The 21,651-nt window shown below is 29.8% G+C and overlaps 2 protein-coding genes across 2 annotated transcripts in view; one reads left to right on the plus strand and one right to left on the minus strand.

The window, feature by feature from the left end:
* The window catches only part of LOC126887473 (importin subunit alpha-4), a 57,197-nt gene extending 53,430 nt beyond the window's left edge, over positions 1-3,767 (minus strand). Inside the window, exon 1 of the mRNA XM_050655025.1 lies at positions 3,471-3,767. Within this exon, the coding sequence (XP_050510982.1) occupies positions 3,471-3,536 (66 nt within the window). The 5' untranslated portion in view covers positions 3,537-3,767. The remainder of the gene's footprint in view (positions 1-3,470) is intronic.
* A 1,280-nt stretch (positions 3,768-5,047) lies between these two features.
* The window catches only part of LOC126887478 (ADP-ribosylation factor-like protein 5A), a 63,105-nt gene continuing 46,501 nt past the window's right edge, over positions 5,048-21,651 (plus strand). The window contains exons 1-2 of the mRNA XM_050655034.1: positions 5,048-5,365; positions 8,874-9,082. Coding sequence (XP_050510991.1) covers positions 5,320-5,365; positions 8,874-9,082 — 255 coding nt within the window. The 5' untranslated portion in view covers positions 5,048-5,319. The remainder of the gene's footprint in view (positions 5,366-8,873; positions 9,083-21,651) is intronic.

A 21,651-nucleotide genomic window follows, 5' to 3' on the forward strand; every position in this document is an offset into this window, starting at 1 on the left:
TATTTTGTATTTTGACAACGGCACCTGATTTGGGCGTCGAAACGTTAATAAAATTATTTTTTTCATTTTAATTGTGGCTTATTTCCCATATAAATAATTAATCATAAAAATGCCACAAGGAAATAGCTTCAGAACAACATCGTATATTAATATTATACACATATTATACGGCATATGACAGAGGCTCGAAACAAATGAGAAGCGTTGAAAAGCCATATTACAAAGAAATAAAAACAACTATTTATTGATGACATAAACGTTCAAATTTTTGCCCATCATTTTCGTTGCAAACATTTACTCTTTTAAGAGTAGATTGAACAGCAGTCTCAATTTCTGCTCTCGATATGCTTTGAATGGCGTTTAGTATTCTCTAGATAATGTATTCTAGAGTAGTGTATGATGGGCAACAATTTGAATATTTAGGTCGTCACTAAGTAGTTCTTTTTGTTCTGTGTTATATTTAATTTTAATAGTATTGTTTCTCTTTATATTGTTGTTTTAATTAATTATATTTTTATACGTTGACATCTGGAAAATGTTATTTTGTTTTTTTCCACAGCACACTACTTTTCATTAACTTAGTTTATCGGTGATAGTAACAGTTATGTATACAATTTACACGTTTCTCGAGATATCTTGAGATAGAAAAAAGGTATCGACATGCGGTTTTCGCTATTCTATTGTTAATTTAATCTAATTTTATAAAGTATGATTAAAAATGCATACTTGTATTTAATATTTTCCAAAGAAAACTAGATTTCTGAAAGAAAATTAAATAACGCCTCCCAGCTGGCTTATTACTTATTAGGATGGTTCAAAATTATCACGCTTACATTGAAGAAAAACATCTGTCTTCAACAAGACCCAGCTTTCAAAATTTGATTTAGCAGAACCGGACTTTCAGCCATTTTTTCATAACAAGGTTCCCACTCACCCCCACCTCTTATTTGCAAAGGTAGAGTTAAACTTGTTAAATCAAATATGCGCAGAATTTGATGAAGAATACAATAATCGGATTTCCAGTGCCCCTTCATTAGGAAAATTTTGTAAAATTTAGATTTTTTTATTTTTGATATTCAATTACGCCCTCTAGCGGTGGACCCACAATTATGAAAATAATTTCCAGGCCTTTCCTGAGGCAACTTTTGTTATAAAATTTTTTATTTCAAAGATCTACTATAAACGGTTCCTGAGATATGGCCGAGAGCCATTCTTATTGGGACACCCGGTACATATGATCTGTATAAGTAGCCAGTATTAAATATGCAAAAAACCAATATTTTCCAAATCCTAAGAAAGTTTGAATGAATCTGCCTTACAGGGTACAATTTAAGAAGCTCATAAAATGAGAATGAATTTCAGGAACATTCATTCATTCATTCAATAAGCATTACAATGCCTAGGGATTATAGCTAATGCCATAGTGTTCAAAATCCTATTCTTGGGTGAGGTGGATTGTCATTTATGTATAACTTGTGTGTCTTTGCTGTTGTTGTGACTTTTTTCCATTTCTTCCTGTCCTTGCACTGAACTTTCCAGTCTTTCAGATTCATTGCTCTTACGTCTTCTTCTACATCATCCAGCCATCTTCTTCTGAGTCTTTCTCTACAACCAGGCCATAGTGGTGACCAGTTAGTTATCCTTCTCAACATATCTCAAAAATGAGCAAATAGAAGACAAATGAAAGTGATAGAAGAGGTCCAATATTAAAATACTAAACTGCAAAGTGGTTGTGACATTGTGGATTTCATTTCAATGCTAAATATATTGTAATTGCCATTGCTTATATGGCACTTATGTTTCTTTTAGTGAGAATAGACACTCTTTTCACACAACTTGTCAATGTTGAAGGTCTAATAAGATATCTAGAGATAAGGAACTATTATATTGATTGCTTATTAAGTGGAGCGATAATTATGGAAAATTTAACTGCATTTTTAGAATGATTGCTGCAAAATACTGGATACATTTTTATAAGATTTATATTGCATTTCTTAATTGACTGGGTAGCCAGATTCCTATTAACGTTGACTTAGTGAACATCTACAGAAGTCTAATTTCGATTGATGTAATGAGACACAACATCTATAGATATTACATTTTCCCTATTCTACTTTACAAAATACATATAGTGTCACAACACTTGCTTATACATTTGACGTACTGTCCGTCAACATGTTAAATATGCAAAAAAACAATTTCTTACAAATCACAAATGAAATTTTGAGTGATTCTACCTAACAGGGTATAATTTAAAAAGCCCAAGAAATCAAGAGTACTGAGGAGAATACTATGACCTGTGAGGGACAACGGAATCTTCAGAAGTTGATACAACAACAAGCTTTATCAACTTTATAAGGAAACACCCCTGTCAGACTTCAATAGAATACAAAGATTGCCAGACATGTGATAAGAATGAGAGAGGATAGGTTACCAAAAAGAGCATTGAAGGCTAGAGTGCAGGGAAATAGACTGGTTAGAAAGCCAAGGAAGAGCTGGGAAGACACAGTAAACAGCAACACACAAGCCCTTTCAGATGAGGAAGAGCAGCCACAGACAAACAAGGGTGGAGGCAAAAAATAAAGGAAGGCAAGGCTCAATTTGGGCTGTAGTGCCGTAGAAGAAGAAGAAAGATGAATTTCAGGTACATTTGAACCAGCTTATTAGAATAGCCTTTGTGGCAAACAAAAGTATTTCTATAACCGATATATTCTAATAACCGATATTCCTATTCCTATAACCAGTATTCTAATAAGTAGGTTCAACTGTATATCTAAAAAGGGCAAAAATATAAGACAAATACAAGGACAGAAGAGATCCAATAATTAAGATAGCAAACTGCAAACAGGTTGCGACATTGTTGATTTCATTTCAATATCTGTTAAATATATTCAAAGTATTTTTTAAATGGCACTTAAGTATGTTTCTTTTAGTGACAATAGACACCATAATGACTTACAAATTTGTAAACAACCCAAAAATAGAAAATAAATGGAAGACCCAACATTTGAAATGATATTTTTTGCATTACAGTAAAATTGTGGTAAAATTCTGTAAAATAATATCCTTTGACATCAAATTTGTATCATCTTATCCATGAAAACTATTCAAGAAATTGAGAACAATGAAGCCAAAACCCTGAAACTGGTGTTCCTTAATTGTTATAGCAATGAACTTTTCAATGTTGAAGGTCTAATAAGATATTTAGAGATAAGAAATAGACCATACACTATTATTTTGATAGCTTATTTAAGTCAAGCAATAATTATAGAAAATTTAGCTGCATTTTCAGAATTATTGCTGCAAAATACTCGACAATTTTTTATAAAATTTATGTTAATATCCAAGTGTTCTTGACATGTGGACATGACCTAAAATCAGGTTTAGATAACAAATATTCCCGAAAACTGTAATTGCACTTACAACTACATAAACTTATTCTTAAATCGTAGATATAAAAAGTCACTTACATCTTGATCTTTTCCTTTGTTCTTAAAATTTTGCAGACGATTCTTATAACTGGTTGGGTCCGCCATTTTTATGATTTTGACAATGCCAAACACGAGGAAACGCCGGATTAAAGTTTTATTAAACTATCGAAATGATCTTCGAAGAAGGTACATAAATAGTTGTCGTAGGTATAAAATCCTAGTAATCACAAATTCACGGGAAATTCCTCTGTTACAATACTGACTCTTCTTATGATTTTAGAAAATTGCTCACCATTATGTTCTTAGTTACTTTTTATTTTTAAATGTGATTAAATTCTGTCAAATTCTGTCACCGAGAGGCCGAGAGCAGCGAATCAAGGTAGCCAACATCGGTTAAGAGAAATTAATGATGGTTGGATATAAAAGTTTATTCTAAGATAGCTTTTTCTCGTTACTATTAAGTTAAATCTATATTATTTTCAATTGTATTCTGTAATTATCAATTTTTTCCGAATATAACGTTCTCAATAATTAATTTAAACATGGTCATTGACTGACTACACGGCACAGTTTCCAATGTCCTTTAAAAACGAAGAAGAAAAATAAGGTTTGAAATGTTTCACGGGTGGAGGTGATTATTATTTTTAAAGGCTTTATGTTTAATGTTTAAAAATGAAAATATAAAAAATTATAGGCTATAATGTGGATATCAAAATGCAGTACATTTCATAAAATACATATGTTTTATTTTACAGTTATAAATAATATATTTCTTCATTCTCTTATTGGCTGTTTTTAAACCAAGTTTCCGTCTTTATTTTTGTCATATTATTACTTATCTTCAGTTTACATTGTTAGTTATAGGAGAGGAAGTCCAACACGAATTTTATTTTATTTAATACTGTTTGTTTCTTTTGGTATCTATTTATTTCAGACTTTATGAAAATAACTTATCATCAAAATTATCATCAAAAGTTTATAAAGCAAACGGTCATTATTTTTTCATGCAGAATAACCCCTTAAAGTTTGTCGCACTTATTTAGAAACACCCTGTACTGATAAAGAACATGGCTAGTTGTTAAAGAACCTAACTTTTTTTATTATCCAACATAAGAATGTTAAGAAAACCTGAGGCTATAGTTGGGTTTTAATTTCAGTACCTATTTTATAAATGCTAGAATATTCCACAGGGTGTTGCGAACTTTGAGAACAAAACACAGTTTGATTGGTTCATCCGGTATACAATGAAAATTTACCTGCTTAGCAACAATATTATTACAGTCGTATTGTTAAAGAATCTATAAAATATTTAAAAAATCACTTAAATCGGACAACAGGTTTAGGAAACTCGAGACATCAAAAATGACTAATTTTGTGGGCCGCCCGTTTTCTCTGATGCGCGGTGTAGTTACTTTGCCAGAATATGGATAATATCTGTTTCCTTTTTCCAAGCATACTTTGCATTGAATTTATACCATTTATACTTTCAAGAGCAAAATGTTTTAATTTCTGATTAATTTGTAAAAAAGGTTGCCTATCTAGTAGTACTACAAACGATGACATTGACAGTGTGACGTAGGAAGGCGCGTCATATTTGGACCTTGCGTCATTCCATATGATATGATTTTTCTTATTCCGTTTAAAGAATGAACTTTCACAAGACAGTTCAGAGGAATGTCTACTTATGACGAATGAGACAGTTACAAAATGATCTAATTAATTAATTAAAAGTGAACGCTGGTGATATTTGTGATATTTTTTGTTGAATATGTTACAAAGGACTCAGTTCAAAGATAGTGTGAATAGTGTTGTGATAATTTTTATATACTGAACTCGTTTTTCCAACAAATAAACGTATTTCTAGGTAGTAGGGCATCTTTGTTAAACAATGGGATTGTTATTTGCGAAATTGTGGAGTCTTTTCGGCAACGAAGGTATGGTAACATTCTATAGATTATATTTCATTTATTATTATGTTTTAAACAATAATTTATCCCTAGTTGAGTTTTTTATACAAAGACAGCTGTGCTATATCACTTCCTAACATGCTAGGAAGTTACTAATTCTGAATTTTTATGTTTACTTATTATTCCAAAGCCCTGCTCTTATTTATTTGCAGATTTATTCTCTCTGCCCCAGCATTCTTCTCCAAGTATCTCTGTCCCTGGCTGCTCTCCTCCAGTTATCCACCCTCAACATCTCTTTACCATTGGTTTTCTCTTCGTCTATCCACCTCTTCCTTGGTCTTCATACTGACCTACGTCCCACCATAGTTCAGCTAAGCTTAAGCATTCTACTAAACCACATTCAAATAGCAAATTCCCAACTATAAACAAACGCATGTGTTACTATTCGTCCGCTCATTCGTCAAGAGGCTATTAAATCTAATTTATTGCCCTAAACGAGGAGGATTCTCATTTTACAGGTCCAAACTGGTCAGTCTGCAAATTCAAATTGTAGATAGCATATTGGTTTTTAAGATACACTTCAGGACGACCCTGTTTAGCTTCAATACGCGTTTGTTTACAGTTGGGAATCTGTAAAATGAATGGACTTTAGGTGTTCTATCATTATTCATTCTTGTGAGGTGACCTGCTCAGCGCACTCTTTGTATTTTTGCATAATTTGCTATAGAGAGTTCTTTGTAACATTGGTATTTATAACTATACTAAATTCACAATCAAGATGCAGCAGAAATAAACAAACCAAGACATGTTAATGTTATGAGGAGCACTACCAAATTATGATTTTGAATGTATATACATTGTATAAATCTCAAATCATGATTCAAAAGTGCTCCTCGTAACATTGAAGTGTCTTGGTTTGTTTATTTCTACTGCATCTTGATTGTGAATTTAGTATAGTAGCTGAACCTTACTCTCTATATATCCTTGTCACAAATGGGTCCCAATATCCTCCTTAATATCTTTCTTTCAAAAGTATTAATAAGGTTTATTGTCTTTTCTTTCATGATACATGTTTCTATGCCAGAGAGACTTGGTAGGTTCGAGGGTAATTGTCGGAGACAAATTGTCACCAAATCTCATGCGCACTTTAAAATAATATAAATGATATCGTTAATAGATAAATACACAAGGTATCTTTACCTAGTATAATTTAATAATTAGTTATTAATATTAATTAAAAGTAAATATACCTTGTTTATTTATCTTTTAACGGTATTATTTATATTAGGTGAGGTTAGGAATTGTCAACGACTAGTTGCTGACAGGTACCCGCTGAACACTCTTATTCTCTCTCTTCTATAGTATCACAGCCCAAGTCAGGACTTGGCTCCCCCCAGCATCCATCTCCAAGTATCTCTCTGAATGGCTGCTGTCCTCCAGTTATCCACTCTCAATATTTCTTTAGTATTGGTTCTCACTGTATATCCACCTCTTTCGTGGTCTTCGTACTGGCCAACTTACTACCATAGTTCCACTATGCGTTCTACTAGTTATTCCAAATTGGTAACAGTTTTTTATACAAAATCAGTTGTGCTCTTATATTGGTTCCTAACATTCTGTGATGTCACTAATTCTGAATTTTCATGCATACCTATCATTCCAAAGTCCTTCTCTTCTTATATAGTTACAAATTTATTCCTTTCAATCTAATTTGTTAAATATTACCCTGCAACTTACAACTAAAATTTTATAAGAACTAATGAATCAGTACTGGAAGATTGTGCACAGATGCAATATTCGTCACAAAGCAAATTACCAGGGTTGTTTTGTTTTAAACATTTTGTTTTAATCAACTGTTTTAAACGTGTTTTAAACGTTTGCTTATGTTTAAAACAGTTTTTGTTTAAAACACTTAAATTAAACAAGTGCTTTTTTTTTCATTTTCTTTACTAATATAACATCAAAAAAATTCTCAAATACATTATATAAACTTTTTAACATATATATTATTTATTTATTAATAATCTGAACACAAAAAAAATTGGAAAACTGAAAATATTTTGCAAAGAAGAGTTAATCAATTTCTCAAAACTGTTTCAGACTCATAGTAATCTTGTAATTTAAATCAGTCACGTCATCACTGATGGAATTAAGCTCTTTAAAAATTGAAACCAACTTAGCAGCTTTGACATTGCCTAGCCGATTACGTAGTTTGGAATGGTAAACCTTATGATCAGAAGAGTCTTCTATGTTGGCTGACGATGCAACAGCTGTGTGAAGCTGTTGAGCAAGTTTCAATGCTGTAGTATACCTATTTATATTTTTCTTAGAACGCCACCATGCCAATGGTTTTACATTCTCAATATAGGTGTTTAGAAAACATATGGAGTAAAGGGTACACACTTTGCCTGGTAATAATAATCTAAAATGCTTCTGGATGATAATTTATAATGGATGGATGATAAGTTTATTTTCAATAAAGCGATGATCAAGCAAATTTGCCAAAAAATGAGCTGGGGTCACCAAATCATTTGCATGTTTAAAAAAAACACTAAGCACCCCCCAGAAACAGCACAAAATAACTGACAATAGACATTATTGCAATAGCCAACTTGTAATGCGGATTTATAAATAGTAAATAGTCTGGGGTTCCCCAGGCAATAGCTCCTAATTTTGCAATTGGTTTTCTTATCTATTATTTAGTAGAATAATAATAATAGATCAAATACTTTCAATTAATATTATGTTTAGGAAAATATGATTTAAACAATGTTTTCTTCTAAGTTTTATTTGTTTAAAATATAAAATTTAAAAACAAAAAAAAACGTTTAAAACAAAATACATGTGTTTTAAACAAGTTTTATTTGTTTTAAACATGCAATTTAAAAACAAAAAAAAACAGGTTTAAAACAAAAAAAAACGTTTAAAACAAAAAAAAACGTTTGTTTTGTTCACAATTAAAAAAACATGTTTTTTTGCAACCCTGCAAATTACTGAGAAATCAGTAAAGTATAATAATAGACCAGCATTTGTATGTCATTTGTATTTGACATAGTAAGACTCAAAGATATAATCCATCTTCTTTTTTATTTATTTATTTATTTATTAACGGGATAAACCCAATACATACAAAATACAATAAAGCTGAGCTTTTGTCATAATAATGAAAATATAAAAAAATTTTGATACACGTAAAACTACAGCTATAAAACACAAACATAAAAAATAAAAAAGAATATAAATTATTTTCAAATGATGAAAACAACTGAATCAATTACAACAGTTAAATCTATTTAATTTTTTTTTAAATTCAAAATTCATCTGTCATTCTGACAGATATCATAATATAGTCAATTCGCTGAACTCAGACACAACTGGCTAGTGGTTTTAGTACGTAATTTTACCAGTTATACCAGTTTACCAGTTATATTTTAAATATTTGGCACATAGAGATGTTTATTTTTATCTGACATTACAAAACATTTATCTGCATATTTTCTTTTGGTCAAATATTATAATTTTTATTTGATTCCAGAACACAAGATAGTAATTGTTGGTTTAGATAATGCTGGCAAAACTACAATATTATATCAGTTTCTAATGAATGAAGTCGTTCACACTAGCCCTACGATAGGTTCTAATGTCGAGGAAGTGGTATGGAGAAACATACACTTCATTATGTGGGATTTGGGAGGACAGCAATCTTTAAGGGCAGCTTGGAGTACTTATTATACAAATACTGAGGTAAGTTTACCCTTTATCTTTCACAATATCGAAAATTGTAATTATTGATTTTTTCCTTGTAACATTTTAGCATTTAAGGTACTACTTTTAAGGTATACTTTTAGAAGACCAAAAATAAGCATTTTGTCAAGATTTTTTTTCTCAGAACCTTTATTAAAAATGAACATAAAACTTTTTACATATTAATATCTAACTCTTAGAGAATACAAAAAATATATCTTTTTTCATTTATGTACGTACACTAATATTGTAGAGGGCGCCAAAGTCGAGGCCTCGAAAAAAAAGTAGTTCCGATGGCGGACAGTTAATCTCAGGATTGGGATCTCTGAAACAAAAAAATCGTACATCATTTGAAAAAGGAAGGTTTCTTATGTGACAATTTACCACCGTTAGTGAAAAATACCGCAAAAATTACAGAAATTTGAAAAATTTTTGTGAAAAAATCGATTGTTTTTCTTCAGTTTTTCATGGTTAAAAAATATTTATATTTTATTTTTTGGTCAAATTGTGATAAATTGTCATGTAAGAATCATTCCTTTTTCAAATGCAGTACGATTTTTTTGTTTCAGATATCCCAATCTTGAGATTAACTGTCCGCCATCATTTTTTGAGGGCTCGACTTTTTCGCCCTCTTACAATATTAGTGTAGATGCATAAATGAAAAAAGATATATTTTTTGTACCCTCTAAGAGTTAGATATTAATATGTAAAAAGTTTTATGTTCATTTTTAATAAAGGTTCTGAGAAAAAAATTCTTGAAAAAAATGATTATTTTTAGTCTTCTAAAGTGTACTAGTACATTAAATAGTTTAGATCTAAGATAGCATATCATCGTATGAAAACGCCCCATATATTTTGTCCGACAGAACATCCAATCGATTTGTTACCCTTTTATTAAACTCTCATGCAAAAATCAGATTGCTTTTACTAACCAACATGACACCTATCATTTGACATGTTCTTCGTGTTCCACTCATTAAAATGCCCAGTTGCTGATAAACACCAGTCTGATTTTTACATGAGAGTTTAATGAAATGGTAACAAATCAATTGGAAGTTCTGTCCGACAAAATACATGGAACGTTTTCGTAGTCTGACATTCCAAATTTTTAACCTGTTCCACAATTAAAACTTTCCCTGTTCCAGTGTTCCCATACATCAAAGTTTGTCTGACTAGACACCGTTAAGCTATTAACAAATTTTCAGCTTGCTATTAATCAACTTTTTTTGGTACGCGGGATCCAGGTCTAATGTTCGTTATCGATAATTTGAGAAAAAAATTAAACAAAAATATTTTCCAATTAGAAGGATTTCAATTAATTGCATATTAAAACTTAACTATAACATACATAACTGTATTACTTTAAGGCTACCTAAAGTTTATTAGGCATCGAATTTCTGTTTATCCACTTTTTTGGGATTTTAGAGAACATTACTAAATAGTGTTAGGTTATTATTCCGCTTCCAGTATATTATTATAATATTTTAACGTAAATTTGAATAAAGTAGCTTTCCTAATCGTTACAGAACCAGTTTAGAAAAGTTACCTAATACAGAGTTTTTATTATCAGCATTTAAATAATATTAGTGATTATTCAACACCTGTTGTATTATTTTGTAAATATAAATACATAATATGTATTCGCTCTGAGCGTTAACAAAGTGTCAAAGCAAAATCGACTGACCTGCTCATGGTGGCGGTTTTTTGAAATTTTATCAGGACGCTTTGTGTATGTTTAAATGAGACATTTAAAAAAAATGCTGTGTCCCGCTAGTGATATTATGTATTAATATAAACAGAAAATAAAAACGCACTTAATCTGATATAAATTCTTCTATTTCCAATATTGATTATCAGTTTGATTTTGTATACATAACCTCATTATCGCAGTTTATGTCAATAAATCTTTATTAACGAAAAAGAAAATATTTTTGTTGCACTATAAGTTACAGTATAAATTAATAACTAATGAATTCTAACAATTGTATTCGGTTATTATCACTACAAAATAAAATATTCAAGTTTAACAAAATAATCCCATAAGACTCAATGTTAAAACGTCCTGACAAAATCTGACAGCGTGTCACATGACTGTAAGTAGAGGGGAGATGCACGGAGCCAATATGCCATTCTTTCTACGTGAACGTTCGCTGAGATATAGATTTTTTAACACAAATTTGTAAATGATCTTAAAAATAAAAACAAATTGTATTTGCAAGTGTTCATATTAAAAAACTAAAAAAAAAAATTGTAAATTGAAATATGCTTTTAAGTTAATCTAGCTGCATTCTTTAGTGTATCTCTCATCTATGTAGATTCTAGATTCCTCATCATTTGTATATTAGCTATTCGTTTTTTAGTGGTATCCCCATTTTTACATTTTTTTTCCATGATTTCAGTGCGTTCTTAAGTATATTTTAAACTCAAGATCATCGTTACAAGATATTCTTTGTCAACATTCTCGTTCCCTTTTTAAAGGGTCTTTATCATGTGCCAATTTCGAAAAAAAAACTATTTATTTTGGAATTTATTGTATAAGGTTTATGAAGGTCCTACATTTTTTTGGCCTAATACGTGCGCTCTTAAAATATGCAAAAGAATTTTTTTCTTAATTTTCAACATCTTATAAATTCAAAATGGCGGATTTCCCGTGACTGCCTTAAAATTAACGGTGGCCGTGATAGTGTACTAAGGAATTATCTGAAACATAAGATTTCTGTTTAGTACACTAAGCTTTGTTTTTAAACCAGGAGGAGTAGACTAAAAAGACAGATTCACACCCAAGGAAGTCACTAGAAAAATCACCACATACATCTTCTTTTTTGGTTGATCATATCGGCCTTCGACAGTAATCCATAAATATTATTTTATACTAATACGTCGCTAAAGAGTTCTAAAAAGAACTGTTTTTTTTATATAAAAGCAGACTAAAAATCTCAAAATTAAAGGAATAACGCAGAAAATACAAAAAATCGCTGATATAACTTAATTAACTTATGATATGCCAAGTGTCCAAATTTTATAAATGTCATTAGTGTCCAAATTTCATAACAGTGGAGTAAACTTGCCTGAGGTTGGACCAAATTACAAACGAGCATTACGGCGCGGTAAACTACTCCTCCTGGTTTAAAAACAGACCATAGTAATTATAGTATGTACTAAAAACATTATAGTCCAGGAACAAAAGCTTTTCACCTCGCAATTTTTACAGAATGGATCAATTTGCTTGAAAATTTGAGAATAAGTAGTGGATAGTCCAAGGATCAAAATCTATATGATGCTGACAGGCGCTTTTACCATGGCACCCCATCTCGGGGGTGGAAATTTTTTATTATATTTTGACCTCAAAAGTTAATAAAAACATTCATTATAAGCAAAAAATGTTCTATACATTTTTTTGATAAAATTAACAGTTTTTGATTTATTCGCTATCGAAAATGTTGGTTTTATATCTAAAAAATCAATGTTTTTCGATGGTATACATTTACGATTCACTCCATTTTTGCCGTAGAACAAATTTTATCAAACCAAGTTCTTGGGAATTATATAACCTACAATTTCATATTTAAACATTTTTTCGTATCTCTTATGCTAATCTTTCTATTCTGAAGAAAATGGCATTTTTTACCAAATTGCAAGCATTCGCTATTCATTCTAAGCTAGTCAAACTTCTAGAATCTATTAATAATACATAAATAAAGAAGAATAAATAAGGCCAATGACTAAAAACACCGCTAACTTACATTATTATGCTTCCAACTGGATTTCTAATTTTTTTTTCAAAAAATATATTGATTTTTTAACCGTAACTTAATTTTTTATCTTAGAAAGTTCGTTAAAAAATAATTTTGCAGGTTTTTGGAAGATCTATAAGGCTATTAATATTAAATCCTTTTAAAATTCTCAGTCACAAAAAGAGGTGGCATTGAAAGGGTTGGTAAAGGCGGTTTTTGCATGATATTACAAGTTTTAATTGTCAATAGCTCACTCAATTTTTGCCGTAAATAAATTTTTGCAAATCAAGTTCTTCGGAATTAAATAAACTACAATTTCATATTTAAATATTTTTTCGTATCTCTGATGCTAATCTTTCTATTCTGAAAAAAAGGGCATTTTTTACCAAACTACAAAAACTCGTTATTCGCTTTTAACTCCATTTTTTTAAAAACTAATCATTCTAAGCCGAACAAACTTCTAGAACCTATTAACAATACATAAATCAAGAAAACCAAATCAGGTCAATGACAAATTTTAATTAGGGTGGTGATTAGGAGGTTGTTTACGATCACTTTTTTGCTGAAAAAAATAGGGACTGACATTCTTTTCATTATAAGTCACTAAATTTTTTTAGCTAGAGATTTTTTTATTTCTGGAGATACATATTTTTAAATACTTTAAATTAGTCCCAACAAGTTATCTTCGAAAAATGCATAGTTTTCCCGTCCTTTGACTTTGAAACTACAATATTTAGCATTTGATGAAGAAGAGCCAACATATAATAAAGTATAGCTCGATTACTATTGGTCTTAAAGAAAATAAAAAAAGAATGTGTGTGTACTTTGTACGCACGTAAGAAGTTATACTTCTACTACATATTATGTGCTTTTTAAGGCAATACCAAAAATTTAACAAAATAAAAGAATAAAACGCACACAAACACATTGAAAAATGCCACAAAGAAAAAATGATTTCTGAACGATAATAATTGTTGGCAAAAATTTTAAATACGCATTTTCTGAAAAAAAAAATTATATAACAAATATACTTACAATCATAAAATGCATAAAAAAATAAAAACTTGCATCGGGAATCGAACCCGTGACTTTCGGGGCGCTTTGATTCGTAATCGAAGCCTAGACTCACTCGTCCAATTCCACATTATTTGTCATGTGGAAAAATAGGGTAACTGAACGTTTTACTGTTTGACAGTTGTTTTGAATATAATTAAATTATGTAGTTTAAATTTTGTGGAAGAAAATATTAAAATATAACAAAACAGTAAGAAAACAATATATTAGATGAAGATTGGTAGAACTTTTGTTGGTAATCAAATTAAGTATGTAAATCAAAGCATTACATACCTACTAGATAAATAAATCTACGCCAAAAAATCATAATTTAAAAATAAAAATCGGACCTAATTTGGGATTTCTCTCTAAAATCCCCATTCTTGAGAAAATAAATGTACAGTAGAGCGTCGATTATCCGAACGTCGATCAACCGAACGACCGCTTATTCGAACTATCGACTCCCGCGTCCTGCACTCGAATACCGAGCAAGCGTTAGTAATTGACGCTTAAAATATCTTCAATTTTCTTCAATATTGTATCCAAAAATAATTATGTTGTTGCAAAGACTGCACTTTTTTGTTTAGTTGCGAGTTGTCATTATCAAGATATAAATATGGCTTTTATTCACTTGTGGATAAATATGTATGACTATAAATATGTATCAATATATTTTAGTTCGATTATCCGAACAAATCGGTTTTCCGAACACCTATGTCCCCCAATTAGTTCGGATAATCAACGCTCTACTGTATTTCAACCTAATACAAATGTATAATTACAATATGATTATAATAAAAACTACTTACCAAATTAGAAGGAGTTTTCCTTGTCCAAAATAGTCCAAAAGTCCAAAAATATAGGTATATGAAAACTATTTAAAAAGGCAGTATAACTATTAACTAACTTTTGTTTGTTGTTTCTTTTCACACAAATTTTAAAATGCAACAACCATAAATGAGGCATGTCATATCAAAACTAACAATCTCCAGTTTTTATTAAAATTTAGATTTTGTTTATTCCTTGCACTCTAGCCATCTTTTTATATGATTATATGATAAGTCGAAGTATTTTCGTCAAAGTAGACCCCTATTTGTCAACTTTGACGAAAATACTTCGACTTATCATATAACGAAATGAGTAGAGAGCAACGAATAAACAAAATCTAAATTTTAATAACAACTGGAGATTGTTAATTTTGATATGACATGCCTCAAATAATCTAACTACAGCTGTGCCACAGCCGCCATATTGAATAATTTTTGACATGTCATTTGAACATCCAATCAGAACAAAGTTATAATGCGCATGCGCTGGGATCATAGGTTTTAACATATAAAAATTCACCCTCATATCGCCGGTAAAGAAGTATAACTTCAAAAAACGGTTTCGTTAAGTGAACATTGATTTTTTCAATATAAAACTATCACTTTCGATAGCGAATAAATCGAAAACTATTAATTTTATCAAAAAAATGTATAGAACGTTTTTTGCTTATAATGAATGATTTTATCAACTCTTTCGGTCAAAATATAATAAAAATTTCCACCCCCCGAGATGGGGTGCAACCACCCCATGGTAAAAGTGCCTTTCGGCATCATATAGATTTTGATCCTTGGGCTATTCACTACTTATTCTCAAATTTTCAAACAAATCGATCCATTCTGTAAAAATTGCGAAGTTTTGTCCTATTTTAAGCTTCATTACTTGGACTATTAGTTCTATAAAGAAACTACTGAATGGCAGCAGATTAAAGACAAAATTTTCAGCATTTTGATAACTGAAAAAGGTAGAAAAAATTTAAATTATTGCGTTATTTAGTTCGTGCAATACACAAATGTGTGACAAATACCCGATTAAAATTTCAGAAGGATCGGTCAAATAGTTTTTGAAAAATCGTGGTCGGCGTATGTAAAAAAGTGATTTTGAACTTTTTAAGACCTAATTTTCTGTTATTTAGATTTATTTTTTCTGTAAATTGCTTCTTTGTCTTTGTACTTTCTCTTTTTCTATGAATTGTGGTTTTTGTTCATGTATGAGATTCTTTTTATTTATTTCAGTGTTTCTTAGTTTATGATATGGTTTGTTAGCGAAAAAATATCTACAGCATAATGTTGAGAAACTGTATTATTTCAAACTAATATGAATGGGCTTAACATAAATTTAAATGAATTTATCGCAATATGAACATAATATTGTTATTAATGGCCAATATATTATATAAAAAAATTACGTAATTCTGTTCTGTTGGATACGACAAAATTATAGTAATTTGCGGAATGCATCTGCATCTTCTATTATTGTGTATTTTTTCCTAATTTTATCTTTGATGTAATCAATTTACATGATTTGCCGTATTTCCGGATGGTTCTACAATTTGTGCTGTCAATTGTACGTGTTAATTTTTAAAAATTTTTTCCAGTTAATCGAGTGGATTTAATCACTCTTTTCGGATTTCCCCTTTACAATATAGGTATGTGAGTAATATTTTTCTTTGCAAAAATTGGTCATCATATTATCTATTTTTATTTCCATAGAACTTGTTATCATTCTCTGATATTATGGTTTTAAATATTTATTTAAAGATAAACAACGTGTGATTTTTTTGCATTTTCTTTGACAATATCAGGCAATAGTCAGATAATAAATATTTCACGGTCACCTGTTTAGTACTTCTTATCTTATATTTTGATAAGGATTGTTTTGGAAAATTAAAAAAAATGTAAACATTGTTGGTCCACCTTTTCTCATATCAGACGTTATCAATTATCACTTTAACACGTTTGATGTGTACTTAAACTGTAATTTATTATTTGAAAGCTAACATTGTTACTTTTTGGTACAAATAAAAAACTGCTTTCTCGCGGTCTGCCAAGTAGGCTTCTATGGCGGCGATGCCCATTCGACTTAAAACAAAAAGAATTCGCACGGGGCCAAATCTGGAGAATACGGTGGATGGGGCAGCAGTCGGTAGCCCAATTCGACCAATTTGGCCATGGCGACGTTGTCCAGGGTAATAAGGATTTTCTCGGGACACTCAAAGATCCAGGTAGCTGACTACTTTTTTAGTTATTGTATACCTAAAGGAATAAAACCTACCTGTTTCCTGCCTAGAGTTCGCGTCCGTTTTTTAATTATTAACAATTTAGTGCAAAAATCGCGATTTTTTCGATTTCTTGCACCCCATTCAAAAGCTAAATAGTTGACATAAAATTACAAAATTTAATTTTTTAGAACATTGAAAAACCTTCAAAATGCCGTTTTTTGAAAGTTAAAAAGTTAATTTGTTGCTACGCAAACTGCAAAATAAGTTAAAATCGTTATTTGTTAATAACTTTTACTAAAACTAATAATAATAATAATAATAATAATTTTTATTTACTTCTCATTATGCTCTCATATATAACAATATTATAATAGAATAATTCAATACTAACATAATTACAAATTAATTTTAAGTTAAATATTTTCACATATAAATAAATAGTAAATAAACCAAAAGAAGAAATTCCCTGAAGAACCAGAGGTTGTGCTCAGGGATTACATTATTCAAATATCAAATATTAACAATACAAAAACGCATAACAATTATTAAAAATTAACAATACATAACTCATAACAACTCATAATGCATAACAAATATATTATATATTAGTAGTTATATTATAAATTTAATTAAAGATCGCATTCAAAAATTCAGTTCCAGTGTTCTTAATAAATTTTTTAAAAATGGATTTAATCATGTTGAATGAGTTTATTTTTCTCAAATATATTTTATAAATTTCGGGTAAATAATTAAATATTTTAGGAATATAGTATGTGAAATTATGTTTACCAATTGATTTAAAATTACTAATAATTTTTACATAGTCATGAAGTTTTCTTCTAGTGTCGTAATTATGATCTATTGATTTCAATATTTGTTTATTTTTGTATGTATGCAAAATTATGTTTAATAAATATAATTGTCTAATTTTAAAAACACCAGCTTGCTGATAAAGAAGTTCTGATGAATATAAGCGAGTTTTTTTTAACATTATTTTTAAAAATCTCCTTTGAAGTATTTCGAGTTTAATCAAATGTGAGGAATATGTTCCACCCCATGCTATAATGGCATATCTAAGACGTGATTCTATTAAGGAATAGTATACCATCTTTAAGAAAGATAAATCAAGAATGTTGCTGAGATATCTAAATCTGTATAGTATCATTCTTAGAGTTTTACATACCATATCAATATGTATATCCCATTTCAAGTGACAATCTATATAAACGCCTAAATATTTTATGTATTCTTTCCTATTTATTTTAATGTACGCCTTATTATAGTTTAGATTTAATTCCATGAATTTGGGTAAATTATTTTTATATATTGAAAATGGTATAAAGTAAGTTTTATCTGTATTAACTGTCAGTAGTTTCCTACTTAGCCAATCTAGAACCTTTACAGTTTCTGTTTCTGCCAAAGTTTTAAGTTCATTCCAAGAATTACTAGTGTAAAGTATAACTGTGTCGTCAGCAAAACAAATAATCTTTCCATTTATTTTCATTGCCGCTAGATCATTTATATATATTGAAAACAATAAAGGGCCTAAAACAGTACCTTGAGGCACACCATACTCAATGGTTCTTTCAGTACTAAGTTTGTTATTAATTTTGACAATTTGTAATCTATTTTTTAAATAACTTTGAAATAGTAAATATGGTATTCCTCTTATTCCAAGATCGCTCAAAGCACTTAATAACTGTTGATGACTAACAGTATCAAATGCTTTCGCTAAATCTAAAAATATTGCTAAAGTAGGAGAACCACTGTCCAGCATCTTATATAAATAATCAGTAGCAGATGTTATAGCATCTGAAGTGGAATATCCTTTTTTAAAACCAAATTGGTTTGTAGAAAGCAGGTTAAACTTTTTAAGATATTGATTAACTCGTTCGGCTAATGCCTTTTCAAAGATTTTTGCAAGGCTGGTAATAAGTGATATTGGACGATAATTTTGCACTAATTTTTTATCACCCTTTTTAAATATAGGTATAATTACAGCTTTTTTAAAATTGTCAGGACATGTACCTTGTTCAAATATTATATTTATTAAATTAGTTATTGGATCAACAACATAATGGGAAATTATCTTTAACAGATCAGCAGAAATGTTATCTATGCCAGGAGAATAGATAAATAAAATAAAATAAATAAATAAAACAACTACCTTAGAACTTTAGTGTTTCACCCAAAGTTGTGTATTGGGGTACTTAACAAACCCTCAAAATTTTAGACCGATCCATTTATTAGTTTAAGAGTTATTCTATTTGTTTATCCCAGATACCTCTATTTTGCAATAAGATAAGACAAAATAATGAAGATAGAGCAAATGGAGTATGCCAAATGAAAGAAGAAGAGTGATAGTATCAAAATGTAAAAAAAGATAAAAAAATAATTAACATAGTCAAAAATCCTAATGCCAAATTTTTAAAATTTTGTAGTTTATAAACATTTAGAATAACTTTAAAAATGTTGTCCGTAGAAACAATATTTTTATATATTCGAAAAGATAGTATTTTAACACGAATTTTCAAATAAAAAAATTTAGCCTGGGCTCATTTGGGACAAAGTTAGCCATATATTTTTTTTTTAATTCACAGCTAATTTGTTTATAATAATTAAGGAATCTCATTAATGCCATTTTAAAGAATGGGATTTGTATTTTTTCTTAAAAAATTTGCACAAACATTATACCTTCACAGCACCCTCTACGATTTTTCAAAAATGTGCAAACGATTACAATGGGGAACCTACAAATCCAGCGAGTTAAAATACCGAAAAAGCAATCTCAAACGAATATAATTTGCTGTATCTCCGGATCAACTCAATGGATTTTGATCTTTCTTTTTTTAATTGGTATGTAATTTTTACGTACATTACAAATATGCAATTTGTTTATAAATTTATTAATTAATAAACAGTCTAATTTGTTTAAACAATTCTTGAAAAAATATTTTTTTTTACAAAAAGCAATTTTTTTAATCATAGTATCATTAATGATCACAGAAAAAGTTAAAGTACACTTTAATAAATAAATGATTTTTATTAGATAATTATTTATTGAAGATAATTTATTTATTAAAGTATACCTAAATATATAAAGAATTTAAGAATTTAATATACCAACACAACTAATAGAACTGATCAACGAATCTCTAAAAGTAGAAAGTAAAATCCGGATACAAAACGAACTAACGGAAACAATAGATGTGAAAAAGGGACTACGCCAGGGAGACGCTCTATCATGCATCTTGTTCAACATTGTACTCGAGAAAATAATGAGGGACACAACAGTCAATACTCGGGGAACAATAATTAATAAAAGCGTGCAAATACTAGCATTTGCAGATGATGTTGACATAATCGCAAGATCAAGAAGAGAAATGATAGAGGTATTCAATCAAATAGAACGAGCTGCACAAAATAGTGGCCTGAAAATCAACCAGAACAAAACAAAATGTATGCAGGTAAGTAAAAACACAGAAATAAGGCAGCCACAAAATATAACAATAGGAGAATACAACATTGAGGGGGTAAAAAACTTTACATACTTGGGATCCCTAGTCACATCTGATAATAACGTAGCAGAGGAAGTGAAGAGGCGAATATTTATTGCCAATAAAAGTTATCATGGCTTAATTCGGCAACTAAGATCAGACAACGTCGCAAGGAAAACAAAATGCCAAATATACAAAACCCTAATAAGACCGGTACTCACATACGGCTCAGAAACCTGGACACTCACTAAAAGAGAGGAAACATTGCTAGCCACCTTTGAAAGAAAAATCTTGCGACACATATATAAGGGCACAAAAGAAAATGGAATTTGGCGAAGAAGGTACAACTTTGAACTATACGAAATATACCAGGATCCAGATATCATAACATTCATTAAAATAGGACGGCTGCGTTGGATGGGACATGTAGAAAGAATGGAAGAAGGCGAAATACCAAACAAAATATTCAAACAGATGCCAGTAGGAAAAAGAACAAGAGGAAGACCGAAGCTGAGATATTTAGAACAAATAGAAAATGATATAAAAACCTTAAAAATAAAAAACTGGAGAAAAAAAGCACGAAACAGATCAGAGTGGAGAAGAATCCTGGAACAGGCCAAGACCCAGAAAGGGCTGTCGAGCCAATGATGATGATGATGATGATGATACCTTAACTATTTCTATGATTAATACGGATAGTATGATTAAAATCATGGATTTTTGGGAAAAAATTATTTTTTCAAAAATTGTTTAAACAAATTAGACTGTTTATTAATTAATAAATGTCTAGACAGATTGCATATTTGTGATGTACAGAAAAATTACATACAAATTAAAAAAGGAACGATCAAAATATATTCAGTAGATCCCGAGATATAGAAAATGATAGTAGTTTTAAGTTGCTTTTTTTAGTTTTTGAACTCATGCATTTGTCGGCTCCCAGCTCCCCCTTCACTTACCACGACCAGTCACCAGTTGAACTATATTTTTAAAAATTCGTGTAAAATTCCAGCTTTTCTAATATGTAAAATGACTTTTTCTACGGACAATATTTTTAAAGTTATTCTAAATGTTTTTAAACTACAAAATTTCACAAATTTGGCATTAGGTTTTTTGACTATATTAGATAATTTTTTATCGTTTTTTAGTACATTTTGATAGTATCAGTTTTCTACTTCCATTTGGTATATGCAGAATTGCCCTATCTTCATTATTTTCTGTCTTATGTTATTGCAAAAT

The sequence above is a fragment of the Diabrotica virgifera genome, chromosome 6, assembly GCF_917563875.1.
Source record: "Diabrotica virgifera virgifera chromosome 6, PGI_DIABVI_V3a".
NCBI classification, from domain to species: domain Eukaryota; kingdom Metazoa; phylum Arthropoda; class Insecta; order Coleoptera; family Chrysomelidae; genus Diabrotica; species Diabrotica virgifera.